At 35.9% G+C, this 24,182-nt stretch overlaps 4 protein-coding genes across 12 annotated transcripts; 2 read left to right on the top strand and 2 right to left on the bottom strand.

Annotated features, from left to right (window-relative positions):
• Positions 1-1,584: 1,584 nt before the first annotated feature.
• LOC113736108 (UDP-glycosyltransferase 74G1-like) lies at positions 1,585-7,419 on the top strand. The gene is made up of 4 exons (XM_072083524.1): positions 1,585-2,228; positions 3,139-3,875; positions 6,854-6,965; positions 7,084-7,419. The coding sequence occupies exons 1-4, from the start codon at positions 1,596-1,598 to the stop codon at positions 7,417-7,419; spliced, it is 1,818 nt and encodes a 605-aa protein (XP_071939625.1). The 5' UTR covers positions 1,585-1,595.
• LOC113696975 (probable apyrase 5) lies at positions 6,828-11,111 on the top strand. Of its 9 annotated transcripts, none has more exons than XM_072084079.1 (7): positions 6,829-7,542; positions 8,041-8,153; positions 8,501-8,626; positions 8,786-8,883; positions 8,993-9,078; positions 10,664-10,695; positions 10,847-11,111. In XM_072084079.1, exons 1-5 carry the CDS (start codon positions 7,419-7,421, stop codon positions 9,021-9,023), a joined length of 492 nt encoding a protein of 163 aa, XP_071940180.1. In that variant the 5' UTR covers positions 6,829-7,418; the 3' UTR covers positions 9,024-9,078; positions 10,664-10,695; positions 10,847-11,111. The 9 variants fall into 9 exon arrangements, with proteins under 9 accessions (XP_071940356.1, XP_071940180.1, XP_071940143.1 ...); XM_072084042.1 differs by having other exon boundaries at positions 10,664-10,748; XM_072084149.1 differs by lacking the exon at positions 10,664-10,695 and having other exon boundaries at positions 8,098-8,153.
• A 143-nt stretch (positions 11,112-11,254) lies between these two features.
• LOC113697197 (uncharacterized) lies at positions 11,255-17,968 on the bottom strand. The gene is made up of 9 exons (XM_072083518.1): positions 17,870-17,968; positions 17,657-17,783; positions 16,870-16,931; positions 15,899-16,018; positions 15,742-15,810; positions 13,408-14,618; positions 13,178-13,257; positions 12,213-12,395; positions 11,255-11,582 (listed from the first exon to the last, which is right to left on the bottom strand). The coding sequence occupies exons 1-5, from the start codon at positions 17,966-17,968 to the stop codon at positions 15,769-15,771; spliced, it is 450 nt and encodes a 149-aa protein (XP_071939619.1). The 3' UTR covers positions 11,255-11,582; positions 12,213-12,395; positions 13,178-13,257; positions 13,408-14,618; positions 15,742-15,768.
• A 4,513-nt stretch (positions 17,969-22,481) lies between these two features.
• LOC113736095 (uncharacterized mitochondrial protein AtMg00310-like) lies at positions 22,482-22,964 on the bottom strand. The gene has a single exon (XM_027263033.1). The coding sequence runs from the start codon at positions 22,962-22,964 to the stop codon at positions 22,482-22,484; it is 483 nt and encodes a 160-aa protein (XP_027118834.1).
• Between the last annotated feature and the right edge of the window lie 1,218 nt (positions 22,965-24,182).

The following is a 24,182-nucleotide window of genomic DNA, read 5'->3' as shown; positions in this document are numbered from 1 at the left end:
GGACTGCCAGCCTATGATTAATGATTAATTAATAAAAAGAGCTTATGGTTAATTGAGTCATTGTAAAGGACAGAAGTGCTAATGTTTTAAAATTTGTATTCATACATGTACACAATCAAATTATCTTCTATCCCACTTTTTATTATATTGTTATTTCTCCTTCATAAACATCATATTTTAGGTTTTTACAAAAAAAAAAAAAAAAACTATTGCTCCTAGCATGCCCTTCCGACCAATTTTCTTTGGTATCTATCAGGCGGTAGGGTAGATGCTCGAGGAAAGCTAAAACATATATTTATTTCAAAATTATTCTTGTTTATGCACTACTTTTTTAAATCTCGAGCCATATGGAGAGGGCTGCTAATGAAAATTCAGCCCTCTTTCTCTGATTGTTTATGCACTTTACTTGTTTCAGCTGTGTATAATGCAGCAGGGCTATAAAGAACGATGTTAGAACATTGAGCTCAAGTTCCAGACATGGTTGGAATTCTTTACCTCTGATTAGATTGATAAAATGAGAAGATCAACGTTGATTTCTTATTAAATGTCGACATTTGTTGTGTTAGTACCGATTGAGAAGAATCCAACCTGATCCAATCAATAGCTACTAGAGGTTAGCTAATCTGAAGATTGTAATTTATAAAAACAGCCATTGTTCTCTGAAATAGCGGCAAGGAAGCAACTGCTCCAAAAGGCTTTTACTAGTGTGTTTGAATAGTAAATTATTTGAAAATTTTCTTTATGTTGTATTATAAACACGTTTTTTAAAATCTTTTAATTTTTTCAACCAATTTTAAGTATCATATATTTTGCATTTCAAAAAAATACTATAATATTATTATAAACAGGTTTCCAAACAATCTTCAATGAAAATAATCTAAAATATTGGTTTGGGTGAACACGACTATCCCAACTTTCCATTGGTCCATAGCGATGGACAACACTAGCTGTACTGTCGAGTCCAGTCGAGCTCGAGATAGAGCTCGAACAAGCCTCAAACTTCAGACTCGAACTCGACTCTATATAGTTAACTCGAGGTCGAACTCGAATAAGATTCGAGCTAGAGTATTCGAGCTCGAGTACTCGAGCTAAGCTCGTAAAATGAGCTCAAAAACCTGCGCAAAAAAAAATCTGTGCTTTCCTTCATTGCCCACACAAATAATGATTTATGATTTATGAAATCCCTACTTTGTCCCCACAAATAAGTAAAGGTGGTAGAATGGTTCATTGTAAATTTCATAAGTTGTTTACCTATATTAGTAATTATATATACAATTTTTTTAAAATTTTTTATACGATACTCGATAGAGTTCGTCGAGCTCTCGAGTATCATGTATCTAAGATCGAGCTCGATTCGATTGGTCTAACGAGCAGCTCGAGCTCGAGATCGAGCTTGATCAACCGAGCTCGATCTCGAGTTGCTGACCAAGTAGCTCGCGAGCTCGAGCCGAGCTACTTGGTTCAGCTCCACCCCTAGACAGCACCACCTACTGCGCTATAATAAATTCTAATGTCGTGTTTTCTGCTACAAGTGCTATGCAAAGGTTTTGGAACCTCCAAACAGTGCATTCTCAAATTCTTGGTTATAGCAATTGATGGAAACTCACAGAGCTCATTGCCTGATATTGCCATATCCCGTCCAAGGTCACATAAACCCAATGCTCCAATTTGCTAAGCGTTTGCAACATGAGGGCGTCAAAGTCACGTTTGCTACAACCAAGTTCTTGTTTGAAACTGTGGATGAAGTCTCAGCTTCTATCTCAGTGGAGACCATCTCTGATGGATATGATGAGGGGGCAAATGGAATTGTACTGGAAATATACTTTCCTAGGTTTCAAAAGGTTGGCTCAGAAACTCTGACTGAGCTAGTCTTGAAGCTTCAAGATTCGGGCCGTCCTGTTGATTGTATCATTTATGATGCATTCTTGCCTTGGTGTCTAGATGTAGCCAAGGATCTTGGCGTACGTGCGGGTGTGTTCTTCACTCAATCCTGTGCTGTCAATAACATCTACAACCATGTCCACAAAGGACTTTTGAAGCTTCCTCTAGAGGCGACTGAAGTGGACATTCCCGGTTTGCGACCACTATTAGCTTCAGATCTGCCCTCTTTTGTGTCTAATCCTGGTCTATATCCAGCAAGTTCACAGCTGATTGTACATGACCAAGTGGAAAATTTTGAAGAAGCTGACTGGATCTTTTTCAACACATTTTACGGGTTGGAGGAAGAGGTAAGCGTACTTCAATACGTCTTTTTTATATTTTCGTATTTTAATAGGGAAATTATTAGATTTAAGAAGCCCGGGAGGGAGAAGGAGAATTTGAATTTAAGATTTCTAATTTTTTGAGAGCTGAATTTTAAGCACTAGATCAAGATTCCCTCCGGCCAATATATCTAATAATACGTACACATATTACAGTCGGGAACCCAAGTCTTGAATGACCATGCCAGTTAGGTGTCTGTTAACTCTTTTTTTTTTTTTTTTTTTTTCTGGACGCAGGGGGTATCCGGGCTTCGAGTAAGCCGGATCCGACTAATCCCCCGCGATTCAAAAGGAGAGGCCCCTTCCCCTTGAACATGTTAACCCTAGGACTCGAACCTTGGTGAGCATGGTTCGCCATATCGGCCGATACCGATACGTATCGGCCGAGTTGTATCTGGAATAGAAGGGACCGGTATGATACCGATCCCCGAATCGTGGATATCATCATATCCGCGACGACTCGCTCTGACTCGGCCGATATTGACCGATTCGAATCCGTGATACATGATATCGGTCGATATATCCAAGTCAACTCGGAGTCGATTCCGATATTTTTTTAAATTGTGTCTTTTTCAGTATTTTGTAATTTTAGTAATTTTTTCACAATTTTGGAAAACTTTAATGTGTTATAATGTTCATATCACCCGATATTCAACCGATATGCCGCAACGGACGTGGAACAACTGAGACCGCGACGCAACCGCGACCCGCGATGGCGAACCATGCTGGTGAGGGATCAACAAAGTATCCTGAGGAGGGGCCGTGACCAACCGAGCTACGCAAGTGGGCAGTTAGGTGTTTGTTAACTAAAAACTAAAAAAAGTGGCATTTTGTCTACTACTATGAATTTATTGGTTTTGTATTACATATTGCTTAGGTGATTCACTGGATGGCAAAAATCCTACCGGTAAAGACAATTGGACCAACTATTCCATCCATGTACTTAGAAAAGCGCCTTGAAGATGACAAGCAGTATGGTCTCAATCTTTTTAAGCCAATGACAAATGCTTGCATGTCATGGCTAAATGAAAGGTCAATCAGTTCAGTTGTTTATGTATCATTTGGAAGTTTGGCAGAACTTGAAGTTAAGCAGATGGAAGAATTAGCATGGAGCTTGAGAGCTAGCAGCTATAATTTTCTCTGGGTGGTTAGAGAATCAGAGTCAAAGAAGCTGCCGAAAGACTTTGTTAAAGAAACATTTGGCAAAGGACTAATAATCTCATGGTGCCCTCAGCTTGACGTTTTAGCCCACAAATCTATAAGCTGCTTTATAACTCATTGTGGGTGGAATTCAACATTGGAGGCCTTAAGTTTGGGAGTCCCGATGATAGCAATGCCACAATGGACAGATCAAAGCACAAATGCCAAGTTTGTAATCGACATTTGGAAAATGGGAATCAAGGCTCGGCCAGATGAAAATGGAATTGTTAGAAGAGATGTGATTAGTCAATGCATAAACCTAGTGATGGACGGGAAGAAAGGACAAGAGATTAGGAAAAATGAGAAAAAGTGGAAGGATTTGGCAAGACAGGCTTTTGATGAAGGAGGAAGTTCAGACAAAAATATTTTAAAGACTTTGTGTCTGATTTGGCTCAATCATGACGAGACAAAAGAGTTTATTTTGTCCTTTATTTATTTATTTATTTTTTGTTGGGGGACTGTGGGGGGGGGGGGGGGGGGGGGGGGGAGGGGCGGGGTTGGTAGGAATTGATTTATCTTCTCCATAAATAATCAGAAGACCGCAAGGTATTTGTCACCTAAAATTTAGGAAGAGTGACTGAAATTGACCCTTTTGGTTGCCATTTTTGGCTGTTTTTTGTTTTTTGGTTGCCATTTTGCCAAACTTTTGCACAACCTAGCTGTTCTCAAGATCATGTGCATTGATGGTTCATAAAAGGTTATGGAAGCTTAATCATGAAATACTAACCCTCCCCCCCCCCCCTCCCAAAAAAAAATGAAGTTATACATCTTTCTAGATATGGGACTTGTGCAATTGTCCGTATCAATTACATCCAGCGATGTGTATACTATCATAACAAATATAAATATTTAAAAAATAAATAATAAATTTAGACACTAAAATTACATACATGTAGAACAAATTTTGTCCTTTTAAAAAAATAAACAATAAATATAGGCACTAAAATTACATACATGCACAACAAATTTTGTCCTTCTTTTAAAATTTTTTTCCCAAATTCAATCTCATCACTTCAATTAAAAATTGAACCATGCCCATCATGAGTTGTACTTTACAATCACAATTATTTAATCACCGTCACGCGTTGTCCTTTAATTTTTCTATTATGTATGTCCTTCCGTCTTTTTATTTTTTGAGTCGTTGGGAACAGTAGGGAAAAGGGCAGCCAGCCTATGATTAATTAATAAAAAGAGCTTATGGTTAATTGACTCGTTATAAGGACAGAAGTGCTAATGTTTTAAAACTTGTATTCATACATGTACACAATCAAATTATCGTAACGGATCTTCTGTCTTACTTTTTATTATATTATTATTTTTCTTTATAAACATCATATTTTAGTTCTTTTCACTACAAGAAATTTGGCCTTTTGTGACAACATTCTCTGCGACAAGAGAGAAAGTTGTCACAATTGAATACTTTAGTGATGACTTTTAATATCGTCATACTTGATCGTGGGTTCACCCGTCAATAGTGACAACACGAGATAAGTCGTCACAATATGGATGGCGCGCAACTATCCAGTGTGGCGGGAGATCGCTGTTGTGACGACTAGAAAATATGTTGTCACTGAAACTCGTCCTACAGTGACAACTTAAAATATCGTCACAATATGGTTGCCAGTTCTAAATTAGTGACAACAACTAGTCGTCACTGTCCAAATAATTTATTGCCATCTCACTTTCGCTAATTCTACTATGTCACCCTAATATTTTCAATATGGCCCATATGTTGTAAATAAGTTTTATTAATTCTACCATGCCACCCTAACTTTTACAATTTGACCCCGTATACCACCTTAATTTTTTTTAATATGGCCCATGTGTTGTAAATAAATTTTATTAATTTTGCTATGACACCCTAACTTTTATATTTTAACCCCATATACCATCTTAATTTTTTGAATATGCCCCATGTGTTGTAAATAAATTTTATTAATTCAACTATGACACCCTAACTTTTACATTTTGACCCCATATACCACCTTAATTTTTTCAATATGACCCATGTGTTGTAAACAAATTTTATTAATTCTACTATGACACCCTAACTTTTATATTTTAACCCCATATACCACCTTAATTTTTTCTATATGGCCCATATGCTGCAAGTAAATTTAATTAATTATATTATGACACTCGAACTTTTATAGTTTAGCCCCGTATTTGGTAAACTAATCTCATTAACTTTACCATGACACCTCATCTTTTGCAAATTAGTCTCGTATGTGATAAAGAAAATTTTTATTAATTTTATTATGCCACCCTATGCTTTTACACTTTAAGTTGTGTTTATCATTAGCAAAATGAGGTATTTATTGTAAAAAATAATGTTTTCCTATTTTTCAATTATTCCAAACATAGCTAATACCTTGTTATAAAGTTAAAAAATATAATGAATTCTTTATTTAGTTCTCTTGACAACATATGGGAAATTACTGATTAACATAGTGTGAAAATAATGGAACAGAATAACAAAATTTAATATGAAATTAAGTAAAAATCTTGACAATTCCATGACTGGAGTTTGTTATGTATTACAATTTACAATAATCAAATTGTTTATGGTTTATGAATCAGTACATGTATCAAATAGATTTAGTGTTTCGTGCATGTATTAGTAAACCATTTTGGTTATTTGATCAACTAGTAAACCAATTGGATGACTGGAGTTTATTATTAATTACAATAGTCACATTGTTTATGGTTTATGAATCGGTACTTGTACCAAAAACATTTAGTGTATCATGCATATATTAGCAAATTATTTTGGTTATTTGATCAACTAAACAGTATTGTTAGGTCTTGTCAAACCATAATTCGTACATATTTCATAAAATTATTAAAATAATACCAAAAATATTTGCATCAAAAGATTTTTTTTTGAATCATAAACGTATTTTTAATAAGCTTTTTAGTTTTTGGACATTAATTTTTTGTAGAGATAAAAAAAACCTGTGTTAGTAAACAACATTATCAAAAAACACTAAATTTTCATATTCTAAAGTTTTAATGCAACAAATAAAGTTTTAATACAACTTATGAGCTAAAAACTCAAAATAATAAAAAACTTTAATTACACAAAGATAGAGAAAAGAAAAAGAGATATACTAGAGAAGACGTTGTTTTTGTAAAGAAAGGTCCAAATAGTTAGTACAAAAGTCACTTGAAAGCGTTATTTTTTGGCTGAAGCTAAAATGGAAGTGGGAAGCTCAAAATTGGAGTAGAGGCGGGGGAAGCTGAAATTTGGTGTACAGGCGGGGGAAGGTAAAAATTGAACAAAATTGAACGAGTAGAGATGGGTAAACAAAAGAAGCAGAAACGACGTCATTTTAGCAAGAGTCAAACAAAAACACTCATAATACTTAGAAAAATTTCGGACATCATTTTAGCAAGACATTCATCGCGACATCTCCAAGAACTCTCGCCAACCCTAAGCTGTCTCTAGGTCCGCCGGCCACCAGACCTCCGCCGAGTCTTGGGGTGCTGGTCTCGCTGTTTCTCGTATCTCTCGTGTTCCTGGCGGTGGCACTCACCGTGCTGGCCAGGGTGTCTATGGCAACATGTGCTGCGGCGGCCGCATGTTTGCTCCGACCAAGATCTGGCACCATTGGCACCGCAGGTCCCAGTTAACAAGAAATGGTATGCCGTGGTTTCTGCCATCGCCGCCTCTGCAGTGCCTTCCCTTGTCATGGCCCGCAGCCACCGGATCGAGTCTGTCCTGCAAATCCCCTGTGTGATCTCCGATTCTGCTGAGGCCATGGAGAAAACCTCCAATGCTATCAGTCTTCTCAAGAAAATTGGGGCTTGCCTTGATGCTAAGAAGGCTAAGGACAGCCAGGGTTGTCTGATTTTGCGGAGGAGCCGGAGAGGGCTGCTTCTGCGGTGGCGGAGCTGGTGGAGTTTGGGAGGAAAAGGGTACCTCGGGAGTATTGGAGGGAGACTGAAATTAGGCTAATGGCAACTGCTGGTTTGAGGATGTTGGAGAAAGGAGTTCAAGATAGGATTTTGGAGGCTTGCCGAACCGTGTTGAGGGGCTCGGATTTCAGGTTTTACGATGATTGGGCTTCCGTTATTTCCGGTATGATGCCATTTGGCTTGTGGATTTCTTTTAATTTTGGTTCTCTGATCTGCATTTTGAAGCATGTTTTGTATAATCAATGGTAAGAGTGTTGGAAATTCTAGTGCTTTGCTCTAGTTAGTATGCTAGTGACGTATCTGGACATTGAGAATGTGAACTTTTGCAACCCTGTCTGAGTGGATATAACTTCTTTGTTAGGTGTTTGTTATTGCTTATCTTTTTGGTTTATTCAACTTCAAGTGACAATGTGCTTGCTAAGGAGTCAAAATTTGAACTTTAAGTAAGTAAGGCCAGATTATAGGTAGATTCAGATTTTTGAATTCTGGGTAAAATGTACTTGGATGTTGGTCTCATGCTAACTGCTGCATTTCCTATCTAATAGCTTGGCAATGCTATATGGGCTTTTATTTAGTCATATTAATTCTTATAAACTAGTTTTGTTAGCATTTAATTCTTGTTATATTTTGAAAGTCTAAAGTTGGATGATCCATTGTTTAGGTTCTGATGAAGGTGTATATGCCTGGGTCGTTGCTAATTATGCCCTTGGCACTGTAGGAGGTGATCCTAAGCAAACAACTGGTATTATTGAACTTGGAGGTGCTGCAGCTCAGGTTGTGAATTTATTTTCAATTGTTAGGTTCTTCTATAGTTAAGACATGCTCATATTCACTGACTTATGTGGAACTCATGTCTGAATTTTTTCTAGTTAGTTGAGTATTTCTTCTACTCATAGGTGAAGCTTTTAGTGTAATGAATGGTGACTTCTTATACATTTGTAATGCCAACTGAAACTGCAAACTAAGTATTGTTATTTTGGTTCTAAATATGATGGGGCTCAAATCTTTCCTTGTCGAAACTGCTATAGTTATTATGATTTTCTTCTATATTTGTTCAAGGAGTTGACATGTAAAATTTTTTTAAAAAAGGTGTTGACATGTATGATGAATCTTGTTAACAGATGCTGAGGAAGTTAAGTAAACAGCTGAATAGTGAGGATTGGATATGGAACAACCTAAATACCTTGCTGGGCAATAGGATCTATATCAGGATCAATGATGGAGGAACAAGTGTATTGCTTTATGCTGTATATTTTTCCTGTTTTTTAGTCTTTTTTCGCTGAGTGACTATTTTCTGGCTTCTTTCTTCTCAGAATGAGACCTTGTGTTTGGATAACTTTCAGTTTTGTGGTTCTTTTTCTTTTTCACCATTTTCTTACTTTTATTTTTTGCATCAACTGTGGCAGGAAAACAAGTTTCTTGTGATGGTGATACGTGATTTGTTAAACCTTTGTGAGATTACAAAAGGCAAAGACAACAAAGTAGTTATTGCAAGTAATATAATGTGAGATGTTAAACTGCATTTTCATTCTAATAGAGTAGGTAGCAGTAACTAGGCATTCTAATGTGATAACTTTATCTCAGTTAACTATTTGCAAATAAAATTTATTCAGGCAAATGACCGTGAACTCCAGTTTTCGATAGTTGATGGTGATTTCAAGAAGTTTGAAGGAAAATGGTCTGTCAAATCTGGTAAAAGGTAAATTCTGGTGTAACAGATTTTGCATCTCCTTCCTGGTGATGTGTGTTTCTGAGGATGATTAAAGATTCAAGTATCATTTGGTTGTTAACATTTTTGGCAATCCATGCTGGTTATCCATCTCAACTGTTGCATGAAAATGTAGCCTCTTTAGTTGTGGAGTCTTTATTCAACTAAAATGATATTGTTTACCTTTACATAGCATTGGTAAACATCTTTAGTATGCTTATAGAAGGAATCAGCAGCAACCTAAACGGCTATGTAATGAGTACTAATATTCTCTTTCATTTAGCAATTGTGTTTAGACATCATTTAACATGTGCAGTTAATTGTTCATGTCTGATCTGCTACAAGATAAGTTAATGGCTAAGTCAGAGGAGTTGGTCTAAAATTTAGTTCTTGTATCTCTTGCCATTGATATTTCTTGAGACAAATTGGAGCACTATATTGAGAAAATTGAGTTGTGACTACATCTAATAACCTTGCCTCAAGGGATTCTCTCCAAGTTTGGAAAATTCTTTATGCCGCCTCAGTTACATCTGATGTTGCATCTCCCACATAGAGATGAAACAATTGAATGTACAAACAATGGTTATGGACTGTAATCCTATTTAGATGTATTCCTATGGTTTCTATGGACAAGTTTTGGTTAGTTTCCGAACTGGTATCTTTTGCAGGAGCCTTCCTTTTATTTGGCTTTGTAAGCACCGTAAGCATAGTTTTAGAAGACTATCCTATTAGATCAATATTTGTCTGATTTTTTTTTTATCGATACACTAAGGAAGAAGTATTTTTTTTTTATCTTTAGTGATTTTAGTGAAGCTTAATTGAAATTTTCACTTTACTTTTTCATTTATCCTTATTTGTGCACTCTTAACTTGTCGATGACTTAGATGGTAATAGCTTACTAATATATGATACTACACAAAAAGTGCTGCTAAAGTGTATCTAAAAAGGAGAGGATTTTTAGAATTTGTCAAACTTTGACTTATGAATATCTGAAAAATGAAAAGTTACACAACGAAGCCTTTAATTCTACCAAATCTTGTGCTCTGATTGTTATCTTCACAAAAAGTGTATAGCTGTTTAATCAACTACCAAAAAAAAAAAAGAAAAAGAAAAGTGATGGACCTTGTCTCCGTTTCTAAGAAACAAAAAACAGATAAATCCAAAGATTGAAGTTTGGAGCTTCAATCCAAGTTTATAACAAAGTCCAAATTCCACCTTCATATATCAACAGATAAACCAGATGCAAAGTAGATGAAGATCAAAGGCAATAGTTAAGTAGAACAATTTCTAAGATACAAAGTCTCAAACTGTATGCGGACCGGTTATCATGAAGCACCTAACTTAGTAGGAAAGAAGAGTCAGCCAAAGCTGCCAAAGGATCACTTGTACTGTTTCTTCTAAATCAGCAATATGGCCCTTGTCTCAAGTATCTTGTAAACTTTGTGCTAGTGGTTATGCTTGTTCAGTTCATTTCTTCCTGCTTAATAGGCATGCACTGCTACCTACTTTCTGCTCATTAAATAGTTTTGTCTCAAGAAGGTCTTCATTCATTTTGTAATTGCTGTCTATTTTCTAGATTGCGGATGTGTGGTCCTGTGGTGTGACATTGTACATGATGTTGGTGGGAGCTTATCATATTGACTTAATTGGATTTTTGTTCAGTATGACTATTCATTCAAATTCAATAGTGTATGCTTGTAATGGCATTTTTTTGACTGAAATCGATTCTAATGCATATGATACTTTTCTTTCAATGCAGTACAATGCTATTAAATGCTCTTGAGGAGATGAAAAAGGTTGGCTTTTGGATATGCTCATGAAGATGACTTCAGTTTGACACAAATTGCTGCTTTAGTCTATGTTTTTGTTTGGAAAGAGTACTTTGTTTTTTTGGATGCGTAATGGCTATTACTAGTTGAACTGATGTGAATTTAGTACTCTATTGTTTGGATGGATAATGGCTGTTAGTACTTGAACTAATGTGGGCTTTGGAACCCATTTTGGTTAATGTGTGTTTTGATGAATTTAGAGATGTTTATAACCATATATATATATATATATATATACTAGGTAATGACTTCCCACGCAAGGCGTGGGAACTTGAGACCTGTTAATAAAATTTTATTTGTTATTGTGATATTTTTTAATGGTTGATACAATGCTATAATTCAAAAGAATAAAGTCATTGGAATATTGTACAAGAATTGTTTGGTACCATTTACATATACAGCAGAATGGCTGATTCAAATATATTGCTGAAGTCACTGCAGTGCTACATAAAAGTTGTCTGATATATTCAAGCAGGAGAGCCTGAACATCAAATTGAGACAGAACAGATTTATCACCATTTTTCATGTGCACAACAAATTCCAGAAGTTCTTCTGATGCCCATTCAGTCTTGCCTGGTGAAGAAATGTCTTCACCACCTCCTCTCACAACCGCACCAGCAGATTCCTCTTCATTAGCAACAGATCTTAACCCCACCATAAAATTCGCTAAAAGAGACACCAAATAGCCCCACCATATCATGAGCAAAGTTTAATCAAAAGATACACAATTTTACAGCAAGACAATTTTTAAGACCTAAACCAAACAATCCAATTTTGCCTAGAAAACCAGACATGAAAAGCAAGCATTAATCTATTAAAGATGCAATAGTGTCAAAACAGAATTGATGTTGAAGGGTTAAAGGAATAAAATTAGTTTTGTTCAAATAATTACATTCTAAAGGGAAAAAGAGGTTTATTAGCCAGAAACTTTGGCAACCCAATTCACATTCTCTCCTTGAATGGTAATAGCAGGTATTATGGGTTTTAAAAGAACCAAATAATCATTAGATGCATATGGTGAAAACTCATAAAGAAGTCGAAGAAAGCATTAGTCCAAGCACGCCCACAAAGATAACAAAAAGATAGAAGCTATTAAAATATGAACAAACCAGCAAACCTATCAAGAGAAAAGTTAAAATAACTATTACGACCAATATACAACGAAAACCAATCAGAATGAGTCTGACCAAGGCCTAATTGAATATAAATTACTCTATTTAGTACTTACACCACCAAAATTAAAGGTAATTCTACCTATCAAGAAAGGGGAGCGAGAGAGAGAGAGAGAGAGAGTACATTGTTAGTGTCTTTGTCATAGCTTTCAATTAGCTTGACAATCCTCATTCATGTCTCACAAAAGCCTTTATTTCCTAGGACACAAGAAAGCAGCATCTTTCACACATCTTTTGCACAAGGCAAAAGGACAGGTAAGACACATGTAATAGGCATTCTTTTGACAAGTGCTACAAATATGCCAACCTGAAATACAACAAAAGGACGAGTGCATGTCAAAGGCTATCAAAACCTGCATAAATATAACACAACAACGTCAAATTGAATATGTCTAACCAAAAACGAAAGAGCAAGCAGAGATCAGTCAACCATATTTTATGAAAAACTTCAGCATAGAAAAACGATTAAATAAAAGCATGAAGTGGAGGGCTCAATTTTCCCAGAGTATACGTTAGCAAGTAATCATCCTTTATCAAACTACATGTATAGTAAATAATGTCAATTGTAAAGAGCATGCTGATATATCAACTTGATCAAGAATAATGTTCAAATGTCATGTCTCGTATGATATACAAATCCCAACCCTTTTAACATGACGAGTCAAGTCATTTCTGCAATTTCCTGAGGTTCTCTTTCCTATTCTTGATATTCCAAAAGTGTGCTTCAGTTGGTGCAAAGAAACTATCACGCAACTGAGGTACGAAGAGGTATTCAATTTTGTAGCAATTAAAGGTTAGTCTCATTGGACATGTCAATAAGTCACGTTCTTCAGTTTTCAGAGTATCTTAGGTTGTCCGCATGTTAAATTAGTCTCTCGAGAGTGAGTACAATAAGCGAATAAAGCTTTCAAAACTACTTAAGAACAGATAAATTTCACAAAGTAGGTAGCAAAAATCACATATAAACAACTAAAGAGAATAGCACTGCACTTATGCATCTGAACCCTCCAAAACAAATTTAAGGTTAAGTGTGAATATTGTTGCATCCCCGCATCTAACCATGTTTGCAGAAGAGACAGATGCACTTACCACAATTCCATTTGCCCTTTGCACGGCAGAATGCCTCATCCCGATTAACACAAGAAGGATGATATGTCTTGGGGCAACCCCTGAAAAAATAATGAATCAATATCATTTACAAAGAAGGCATATAAGTAGATACAATAAGCATGTGGATCATATTCAACACATTAGTTAATTTCAAGAGGAAATATATTTCAAGTGGAATGGAATTCAATTTGAAAAGCCAGCATACTTACCGCCGGTCACACAGCACAAGGTCCCCCCCATCAAAGCAAATGAAACAAACATCCTCATCCATTACCTTTTGAGTTCTTCATCCAATTTTAGAATTAGTCAAATTTTTAGAATTCTTCCCCCTCTTGCGCTTCTCTCCAGCAGCCTTGCTTGACTCCCCAACACCTGTTTCAGTTTCCAATTCCGTCTCTGCCAGAGCAGATCCCTCCTGAGCAACCATGTCTTCATCTTCCTCATCTTGTGGAACAGACACTGAATCATCTATTTTAGCATTGGATTCAACATCACTAACCCTAGTAGTCACCATTTCAGCGTCAATCTTCTTCTCCATTTCAGTGTCCGCAGTTGGAATCCCCTCCTCCTGAATATTTTCCTTATTTTGCTACCAACAAACTCCAAATCATTTGGCACAGAATTTTCAGGTGCTGCCATTTGCTTCTTTTCATCCATCTCCGCATTGGCTAGAAGAGTTTCCTCCTCCACCACCCCACTCTTACTATCTTCCATTTTTTTATGTCATCCATTGTTGCGTTGCCTACAATACCTGTCTCCTCACTAATACTTATCTCTTTATCCACCTCTTCTTTAGCTGAATTTGGAGGTTCATTATCATCCAATTGTAAACCATGTGAACCCATAATATTTTCACCTTCAGTTACCTCAGCAGCCGAAGTGGATATCTCCATGTCCACCTTAATCTCGATTTTCACAATCTCATCTACTATTACTTCTTTACCGTCAGGTAACTCCTCTTTCTCCTCTCCTGTCACCACTACAGAAGATTTCACGGGTATCACCACCATTTCTGCATCTTGCTCAACTGTGACTGATTCATTAGCGCTTGATTGCAAATTGTCTAGCCAAGCAAGGGGCTTTTCTCCTCCAACCATGGCCACAGCTTCGTCAACCACCACATCATTGCTCCTTGTAGCAACAAATTCGGCACTATCAAGTTGGAAAGAAATAGGTGTGTTAGATGCATCCTTCCCTGCATCACCTACAGTTGTGTTCTCCACTTCAAATTCCCGTCTCAACCACTTCTTTGACCTCTTCAGCCTCTCCAACAGCAGCCACAGACTTGACACCTAGTATAGAGGCATCCTTCCCTTCATCACCAACAGTTGCCTCCTCCACTTGAATGTCCCTTGTCTGAATCACCTTTTTGGCCTCGTCAACTGCAGCCACCAACTGAGCACCTACAGCGGAGGCAGAACTTCCAAGAAAAAGTAAATTGTAAGAATACAGTCCAATCTCAATTATTTTGCTGAGATACGTAGGCAAAAAAACTAATCACATGGGGATTTCAGGATGATATCAAATTGTACGCTTTTAATATAAATCTTTTCAGTGAACGAGTAAACAACATAGATGTCATACAAAAATATTCAAAATGAAATTATTAAAAAGAAAATCAATAAAAAACAACCATTCTGACAGGGAAACATGCAGAAATAAGTGTTCTCAGTTAGACGCTATCAAGCACCTGTAGTTGTTAACTATAAGCTACTTCTCAATTATGACATTGATAAATTTATTCCTATCAAGCTATGAGACTCAGTAGATTGCATCTTTGCTAGAATCAAAGAATTGCACACTTACTAAGTTTTAGGAACAGGACAGAGATGAATTGTAGAAGCTGCTCATTTGGAGTGCCAACTTGAGCAGTAAACAAGTGATCAAAGACTCCACAAATAGATTTTACTGCTGTTTGTTCAATAAAGATAGCCTTATCATCTTTGACCTAATCTTGGATTGCTTATATAACTTTTGCATCATTATTAACGTTGATCAACTCTTGCAAAATATTTGAAGCTTGCTAATTCCAGAACAACAAATCACAAATGCACCATTATTAATAAGAAAAGAAAAAAGACAGGCTTAACAGATTTGCACCAAAGTTAATGAAAGTTTAGAGTTAAAAATATTAGTTATTTTAGGTTCCTTGATTTAAGGCTAGTTTTCAAAGCATTGCATTAGATCAGAAGCCTACTCAATCTAACAAGCACATTAATCAAGAAGAAAGTCAATTGATAGGAATATCTAAGTAACTTTTCGTTGAGACATACATTTAATATTGAATCTGGAAAAAAAAATTTGTTGGCTAATGTACTTGACAAAACATAGAACTTTGGACTACATGAAAACAAGCATGAAAACAAAGTTTCTCATTCAAACTCAAAATGAAAAGGAGCTCAATTCACCAGTTCTGAAAATAAATTAAGAGAGTAAATTATGTCCTAATCAGAACAACAGATTAATGGTGGCAAAATGTGCAACAAGGCAAAACAGAAGGCTATCTATTGATATACGAATTGATCATATTCAGAGAGAGATACCTCCAGAGGCTATCACTAAAAAGGCTTTTAGTCATTTGGATAGCTCCTTATGTATTTTTGCATTACAATCTGAAACATATAGTACAACTGCAATCAATACTGTTAGCTTAAAGAAAAGGCTTTGCAAGAAAAAAAGCTTAGCAGTATCAGTTCGAACCTTCAGCAGCTTGCCATGTGAGGAGGATGTAGCAGACAATAATCCTTCATTTTTTGGCTCATTCCCAACCAATGCACTTTTTGACTCAATTGAAGACAACATATCTGAATCATTTCCAATCTTTTTACAGATTAAAAAAAGTTCAGCCATCAAAATGGAATACTAAAACTTATAGCAGAGAGACAATAAAATAGATATTAATGACTGGTGTTAAAAAGGGGGGGGGTGTTCTCTTATTGTCGAAAGTTAGGCCAATTCTAATCATTTCCAAACATATCAATGTTTTGAAAACAAAAAACAAAAAAACAAACAGCAAACCAATCTTTTGTATATCAAACAGCTGTAATTGTTTGATTATCTATAGACATAACATGAAGAAATTATGAAACCTTTTTTTTGCATCGAAGTCCTTGTTAGTTACATCTGTAATGTCCTTTTAGCTAAGCTTCTGTCTATAGAGTGATAATCTGGCACATTAACAGGTTGTGCAGCTTGCATGACCTATATAAGAGGATAAATGAAGCTTAATAAGTAATTGTTACAGAATCTATATGAACCTGCCATGCATGGGAGGATCACTTAGTACATGAAAGGATACAAATTGTTAAACGAAACATGCAAAACCTACCTCCACTACACTGCCTTCGATATTAACTCCACATTAAAAATAGAGTTCAAAAAAGGTTTACAACCTGTACTATACGTATGCAAAATCACTAAAATTGATGTTGAACCCATAGCCAACTATTTTAACGCAAAACAGGAAATCTTTTATGACTTCCGGCAAGGGTGATTTACCATATATATAGATTGGAAGTGAAACAAGGTATAAGATGCTTAAAACCATGAAACTTTCCATAAATTTCTGTTAAATTATTGTGTTTTTATGAATTTTGATGCATTACATGGTTAAAAGAAATTACCTAAGCAACGCAAGAAAACAACCCAAAAATAATGAAATTGAAGTTCACCTCAGGAAATTTCCCTTCCTCTCCAAAAATGGTACAAGAAAGACAGTAGCAGCTGCATAGACCTACACAATGAAGAAACCCAAAATTATTTAAGGAAAATGATAAAGCTGAACGAAGAAACAAAGAAAGGCCAAAATTTTGTTTAAGTAGAAGGGAGCATCCACTTGAGCTTTAGCGGCAACCTTTTACTTGAAAATTGAGAGTACTGCAAATCCTTCAATCAGTAATTGAATAAGAAATAGAGATTTTTGTATCAAGATAAAAACGGAAAAGTAAATAGCCAAATTTGATTCGAAAAGCTAAAAATTAACATCAACATCGGAAATGATACTTACAAAAAAAAGTCACCACTGGAGCGCACAGCAATCTTCCAGCATAATTGAAGTTTTCACAATCTTAAATAGTGCTTATGTTAAACAAGACAAAAACCTGTGCTAAAACAAATACTAATAAATTTTGACAAAAGTAAATAAAAAAGAAGGAGAAAAAAAAAATCAACGGTAGCCAAAAATAACGTGAACAAATTAGAGCAAAATTCAAAATTTTATCTGTTCCTTTGCATTTCATATCAAGTTTATCAACTCAACATACAATAATTATCTCATCCATTTCAAATTCTAAAGAGAACTGTTACCATTTTTACTTGCTGCTTTCTCACTAAATAGCATTGAAGTACAAAAACCCCTAACGCCCATTAACGCTTCGATAAAAAAGTGTGCAAAACAAATAAGATACTCAAAAGGGAAGAAATAAAAGAAGGATGGAGAGAGGAAAAAGGAAAGCTAACCAGCTTGAGCTGGGGGGAGCGGCTTCGAAGGAAGATTAGCCGTCGGCTTGGATTGCTGCTGCTGAGCAGCTGCAGGAGCTGGGGTTTTCTTAGCTGCGGCCACAGGAACCTTCTGAGCAGCAATTAGCTGTGATGGGTCTTCAGTGTATTGCTCACAACAAAGCGATATTTCGGAGTATTGTACTTGTTCTTGTCTTGATTGATTAGACGCACCCTAGCTCGGTAGTCCGTCTTTCCCTCTCTCCTTCTCTTAAACGAGACTTGGTAGTGCTTGAAGTAAGCTTTTGTTTTCTGGGCTTTAACAAAAGCCATTGCTACAGCAGTCGGAGCTGTTAGCCACGGGGTGAGGGCGGTGTTGAGGGTGGGGAGTGGACGGGGGCATCGGGTGAGAGAGTGGGTTTGGTAGGTATTGGTTTGATAATGCGTAGTATATCGTCTGATAAAGTGATAAGGTCGACAGAATAAAGGCATAATTGGCTTGAATTAGTAATGGCCGACAGAATTCAGAGGGAAAACGTAAAAAGCTATTGTAAAATGACACTATTAGACATGAGTTGAAAATATATAGTCCATTCAATGAATATTTTGAGGGACGAAAATGTAATTAAACAAGAGAAAATTAGATGGCTGATAGAAATCAACGTCACATCTCATTAATGCTTCTTGTAAATGCTGCAAAACAGCGGATGTTCCACTGACATTCGGCTAAGCCTTGCAACAAGCAGTTCCAATAGCTCTTGAACAGAACAAACGAATTGCAATGAATACTAACCAAAAGAACAACCACAACCAAAAGACTTTAAGGACAAAAATGGCCCTGAAGTGAGCAGATAAAATTTTAAGGACAAAAATGCCCAATGAACAGGAACCCAAAACCCAATGAACAAAGTGCTTCTTATGTATATGTAAGGACATTTCTAATGACTTCCAAATTATTATGTTTACCATAATTCTTCATTTTTTTTCATGATTGTTTGGTCTATGACCTTAAATGATGAAAACATCATTTAATTCAATAATTTAGTTGAATTTATTTTTTATCTTTCCCAAAAGTGTAATTTTAATTTTAATTCAGATTCAGAAGTTTAATTGGAGTTTAATTCTCAATCTTTTAATTCAAAATTGGAGTTTAATTGGAGTTTTAATTCTCCATTCTTGATTTAACTCCATTTTTTATTCGAGTTGAATTTTAATTTTAATTCAGAAATCTAATATTTCTAAATCTATGAGTTGCGATTATTATGTCTACAATAATTCTTCATTTTTTTTTTTTGATGATTGTTAGGTCTATCATCATATAATTCAATAATTTAATTGAAGTTTATTTTTAATTTTTTCCAAAAGTTTAATTTAATCTTCATTCAACAGTTTAATTGGAGTTTAATTCTTTAAAAAAGTTAATATTTTTAATTGAATAATTTGGGAACATCCATTATCATTTAATTTAACTCAAGTTAATTTCAAGAGGAGATATATTTTTTTCTTCCCACTCCACACAACTATGCATACAATCAATGTGGGGTCCACGGCCCACAAGCAAGAAAGCAGAAATCTCCAACGTATATAATATGTGAAGGAGCCTAAACCACAATGAGAAACAGAATGTTGCGGTGGAATGTTATCATGGGCTCCACAGTCCAAAAGCAATAAACCAAGAGTGCAAAGTACAAAGCACAACCATCACAAATTGCACTCGAACGTACAACATCCTCAAGCATGGAGATGCACACGAAATCCCAGCAATAGTATGCAATGAACAGTATCCCTCCAAATGTCTTCTTCTATATTTAGCTCCACGAAAAAGAACAGCCAAAAGGCTAGAAGAACAAAAAGCTAGAAGGACAAAAATGCCCCTGAAGTGAGCAGATGAAATTTTAAGGACAAAAATGCCCAATGAACAGGACCCAAAACGTCTTCTTATAATATATAAAGATATATTTGAGGGTTCATTGTACATTAATTACTATCGTTTTTTGCATTAGTCAAGCCACAATTTTCTGCTATGGTTGTTGAAAATGCAATAGAATTGCAGCTCTTGTACACAAAGTTGTAAGTTCACTAAGTGACGACTATTCTTGTCACAGAATACTAGGAGTGAGAGTGACAAGTTCAAGTCGTCACTGTGCACGTTCAAATTTGTGACGACTTCTGCTATTTTTTATGACAAAAAAATTTTGGAAACAGTGACAAGAAACTTCGTCACAGAATACTATTTTTTAGTGACGACTTAGTCTTCGTCATTAAATAATAATATTTAGTGACGACTTTATAGAGGTTGTCACACGTACCCATTTGTGACATAGAATTAATGACAACAATGTGACAATGGAAAAAGTCGTCACTATATTCATATAATGACGACTTTCTAATTTTTAGTGATGACTTCCTATTGTCACAAAAGGTCAAATTTCTTGTAGTGTTTTTGTTTCCTTAAGATCCAATAACTATTAATCGAGTAATATACAAAATTTAACAAACTCAAAAGATCAAAATGCATAAAAAAAATGAGTTTTTTTTTATGAATTTTCTGATGTATTTTTTAAAATTTTTTATTATATATTGATTTTTTGAAACTGTTATTTTTGGTTATTACTCAATTAATAGTTATTGGATCCATATAAAATAATAATGAACTAAAATATGATATTTATGAAAAAAATAGTAATACAATAAAAAATGGAACAGAAAGTGGCACAAGAAGCGAGACAAAAAATTCGTTACATAAAACTATTTACATACTGACCACAAATTAATAAACATGACTTCTTTTATTTTATTTTTTGGGGCAATAACTTAAGCCAATTTTAAAATCCGAAGAGCCGTGCTTCTTCCTTCATTCTATTTTTTAAGTTGTTCGGAACAGTAGGGAAATGGGCAACCTTTGATTAAATAATAATGAGAGGTTATGTTTAAACTATTCATCGTAAAGGACATATGTATTGATTTTATAAAATATGTATTCAAAAATGTACACAATCAAATTATCACATTGCCTCACAAACTAATACCCATGCCTTCCTTTTTTATTTTTTATTTTTTTATAAAAGGGATAATTTCATTCTGGTATTTGCACTAATGACAGCAAATACATCACACGGATACATAGATAAAAAAAATCAACAAATTTAAAATTGTAATATGCTTGATCATAATATTGAAACTCCGAGAGCATTTTCCATCAAATGATTATCACTGCAACCCATGCCTTCTTTTAGTTTATTTTTTTGGGACAGCAACTTAAGTTTACATTCTCTTTCATTAATTAATGTTCTTAGCAACCAGCTCGTGTAAACTCAATTAGTAAGAATAGATACTTGTCCGGATGAAAAAATAGAAAAAGATACTTGTCCCGAGTAATGTCCCATCCCACGATGATGACCTCAAATGAAAACACTTAAACTTTTCTTCACCCAAAAAAAAAAAACTAATGCACCTAGCATGCCCTTCCGACCAATTTTCTTTGGTATCTATCAGGCAGTAGGGTAGATGCTCGAGGAAAGCTAAAACATTATATTTATTTCAAAATTATTCTTGTTTATGCACTATTTTTTTAAACCTCGAGCCATATTGAGAGGGCGTTTTTTTTTTTTTGGTCAAAACGTTAGATTGTATTTCATCACAAAATCTTTATTGTAATTGGACAAAGGTCCAAACAAAAGAGACAACTGTCCCATGATGAACCTTGATGCGTTAGCATCTAAGATTGGAATTTACCTATTCTTCATCAAACCAGCTATTAAGAGCATGCAAGCTCAGTTTAATACTATCTAGTTTTCCGGTATTAGTTACTGAAAAGGAGCACTGATGAAACAGGCTACTAATGGACTGAATATCCTCTCTTAGAGTTGCCAACCACCAGCTACTATGTCTTGAGTCCACAATGTATTCCTTCAGTTTACTGCTATCTAGCTCCACCTCTATGTTTCACCAGCCTTGATTGGCAGCATTCATTAGAGCTAGTTTGACAGCTTCTGCTTGATCTTGCAGTGGATCTCCTGTCATTCTTTCTCTAAGTGCCCAAGCTGCATGTAGTAGTCCTGAGTGATCTGTAGCCGTAATTCCAATTCCCACTGTATACTGATCTTTGTCCATTTGGGTATGGATCTTTAACAGTATTCTTATGCTCCTAGCTTCATGATTTTGTTCAATCCCTTGTTGTACACCTGTTTCTTGAATGCTCCTTTTCTCTTTCCTCCCTTTGTTAGCCTCTTCAAATTCCATCTACTCCGTAGAAGCCTTTTCAATTATCCTGTGGGGTTCCTTATCCTTCTGATTGAATTCTCTATTGTTTCTGCCTTTGCTAGAGAATGTTGACTGTGAGGTTGATTTGCTTATGGCTTCCCCTGATCATCTGGGCTTCTATCATAGCAGACCACCACTTTTGGAAGTTATCTGTTAGGTGCACTAAGCCATCCCACTGCACTGGAGCCATCTCCCATATTTCCTTGGCTTTCTTGCATTGAAACAACATATGTCCTAATGTTTCCACACTTTCTCCACAGCCTCCACACATGGGATTGTCTTTGTTTGTTCTGCTGAATATTAGCTCTCTGACTGGGAGAGCATCATGAAGACATTTCCAGATGAAAACGTTCAGTTTTTGCTTCATATTCTGATTCCATAGTGCTTTCCAGACAATAGTGGATGTACCTTTGTAGCTTGGACTAGACTGTTCTCCTGCGTTTCCACCTTCCTGTTCCCTTCCCTTCATCCATCTCTTGTATCCAGATTGTACTGTATACTGCCCATTCTGAGCATGTATCCAGTAGTAGCTATCTTCTCTTCCTGTCACACTTATTGGTATACTCATAATACTTTTAGCATCTTAAGGGCAGAATGTCTTAAAGATGAGAACTATATTCCACCTGCTGTTGGTGATCAATTCTGAGACCTGTTTCAGTTGGCATTCATGTGGCTTATCAGTTGTTGGTTTTCCATCTGACCTGTTTGGGATCCACTTGTCTTCCCAGATTCTTGTTCCTCTGCCATTGCCAATCCTTCTCCTTATTCCTTCTAGCACATCCATTCTTACAGTTGAAATATTTTTCCAGATCCAGGAGGCATTATTGGGGACCTTACAATTGACAAGAGACTGCTTGGGATAGTATTTCTCCTTCAAAACCTTACTAACAAGCAAGTTTGGTTGAGTAATCAGCTTCCAAACTTGTTTTGCCAACAAGGCTTTATTGAACATTTGCAGGTCTTTGAATCCCAATCCCACAGCCTCTTTATCCTTTGTCATCTTCTTCCATCCAATCCAATGCACCTTTGCCTTTCCTTCTACCTCCTCCCACCAATAATTAGCCATTCGGAGCTAATCTCTCTACATAATTTGGAGTTCAGTCTGAAACAAGACATGGTATATATTGGCATAGCCATTGCCATTGATTTGAGCATTATTTCCTTTCCTGCCTGACTCAGTAATTTGTTCTTCCACTATTGCAGCTTTGTGTCTATAGAATTCCTGATAGATCCAAACACTTGCTCTTTTGTTCTGGTTATGATCATAGGCAGGCCTAAGTATTTACCCTAGCTAACTTGCTGCATTGATCCCATGACTTGACAGATTTCTTCCCTCACTGTTTGGCTCGTGTTCCTGCTAAAGAAGACTATTGATTTGTCCATGTTACTGAGCTGTCCAGTTGCCTCTTCATACACCTTTAGGATCTTTCTAAATTTTTTAGCTTCCTGAGTACAAGCTCTGCGAAACACTAGGGAATCATCTGCAAAGAACAAGTGTGTAATTGTTGGAGCTCCTCTACTAACTTTTACCCTGTCAACTCCTTTCCCACCTTTGCTTTCTATAGGAGATTCAAGAATCCCTATGAACACAATATGAACAAATAGGGAGAGAGGGGATCGCCTTGCCTTATGCCTCTAGTAGGGGTAATGTACTCCTTATGTTCACCATTGATGTTGAATGAGTATGTAACTGAACTAATGCAAGATAATATCCAGCCTATCCAAGTGGAGCAAAATCCCATTTTTTTCTATTATGATCTTTAAAAATTTCCATTCCACCCTATCATACGCTTTGGACATATCCAGTTTCACAGCCATGAATCCAACTCTAGCATGCCTTCTATTTTTGAGAAAATGCATTAACTCATGAGACAGGATAACATTATCTAGTATTTGGCTACCTGGAACAAATGCAGATTGATTTTTACTGATACAGTGAGTAAGAAAAGGCTTTAACCTGTTAATCAGAATTTTGGCTATGGCTTTATAGACCACTTGGCAAAGGCTAATAGGTCTATATTGCTTGACTTCAATGGCACAATCAACTTTAGGAATCAAAGAAATAACTGTATGATAAATGGCTTTAAGCAAAACACTGTGGTGGAAAAAACCTTGGATTGTATTTACTAGATCCTGTTTAATTATGCTCCAGAATTTTTGGAAAAACAAAGTGGACATACCATCACTCCCAGGAGCCTTATTAGGACCCATAGAGAAGAAGGCAGCCTTGATTTCATCTTCTTTTACTTTGTAGTCAAATCCTTGTTCATTTGGTCAGTTATGG

The sequence above is a fragment of the Coffea arabica genome, chromosome 1c, assembly GCF_036785885.1.
Source record: "Coffea arabica cultivar ET-39 chromosome 1c, Coffea Arabica ET-39 HiFi, whole genome shotgun sequence".
Taxonomy (NCBI): Eukaryota; Viridiplantae; Streptophyta; class Magnoliopsida; order Gentianales; family Rubiaceae; genus Coffea; species Coffea arabica.
Note: the sequence above shows the minus strand (reverse complement) of the source record. Positions and strands in the feature narration are given on the sequence as shown.

Bases quoted from the DNA above. Each gene is read 5' to 3' on its own strand.
- LOC113736108 (XM_072083524.1), top strand. From the start codon at position 1,596: ATGGAAACTCACAGAGCTCATTGCCTGATATTGCCATATCCCGTCCAA. The intron at 2,229-3,138 runs GTAAGCGTACTT...CATATTGCTTAG, and splicing joins TTTACGGGTTGGAGGAAGAG to GTGATTCACTGGATGGCAAA. The intron at 6,966-7,083 runs GTATCTCTCGTG...TTGGCACCGCAG, and splicing joins TGCTGGTCTCGCTGTTTCTC to GTCCCAGTTAACAAGAAATG.
- LOC113736095 (XM_027263033.1), bottom strand. From the start codon at position 22,964: ATGGCTAATTATTGGTGGGAGGAGGTAGAAGGAAAGGCAAAGGTGCAT.
- LOC113697197 (XM_072083518.1), bottom strand. From the start codon at position 17,968: ATGGCTTTTGTTAAAGCCCAGAAAACAAAAGCTTACTTCAAGCACTAC. The intron at 17,784-17,869 runs GTGCGTCTAATC...GACCCATCACAG, and splicing joins AGACGGACTACCGAGCTAGG to CTAATTGCTGCTCAGAAGGT. The intron at 15,811-15,898 runs GTTCGAACTGAT...TATATGTTTCAG, and splicing joins CACATGGCAAGCTGCTGAAG to ATTGTAATGCAAAAATACAT.
- LOC113696975 (XM_072084079.1), top strand. From the start codon at position 7,419: ATGGCAACTGCTGGTTTGAGGATGTTGGAGAAAGGAGTTCAAGATAGG. The intron at 7,543-8,040 runs GTATGATGCCAT...TCCATTGTTTAG, and splicing joins TTGGGCTTCCGTTATTTCCG to GTTCTGATGAAGGTGTATAT. The intron at 8,154-8,500 runs GTTGTGAATTTA...TCTTGTTAACAG, and splicing joins TTGGAGGTGCTGCAGCTCAG to ATGCTGAGGAAGTTAAGTAA.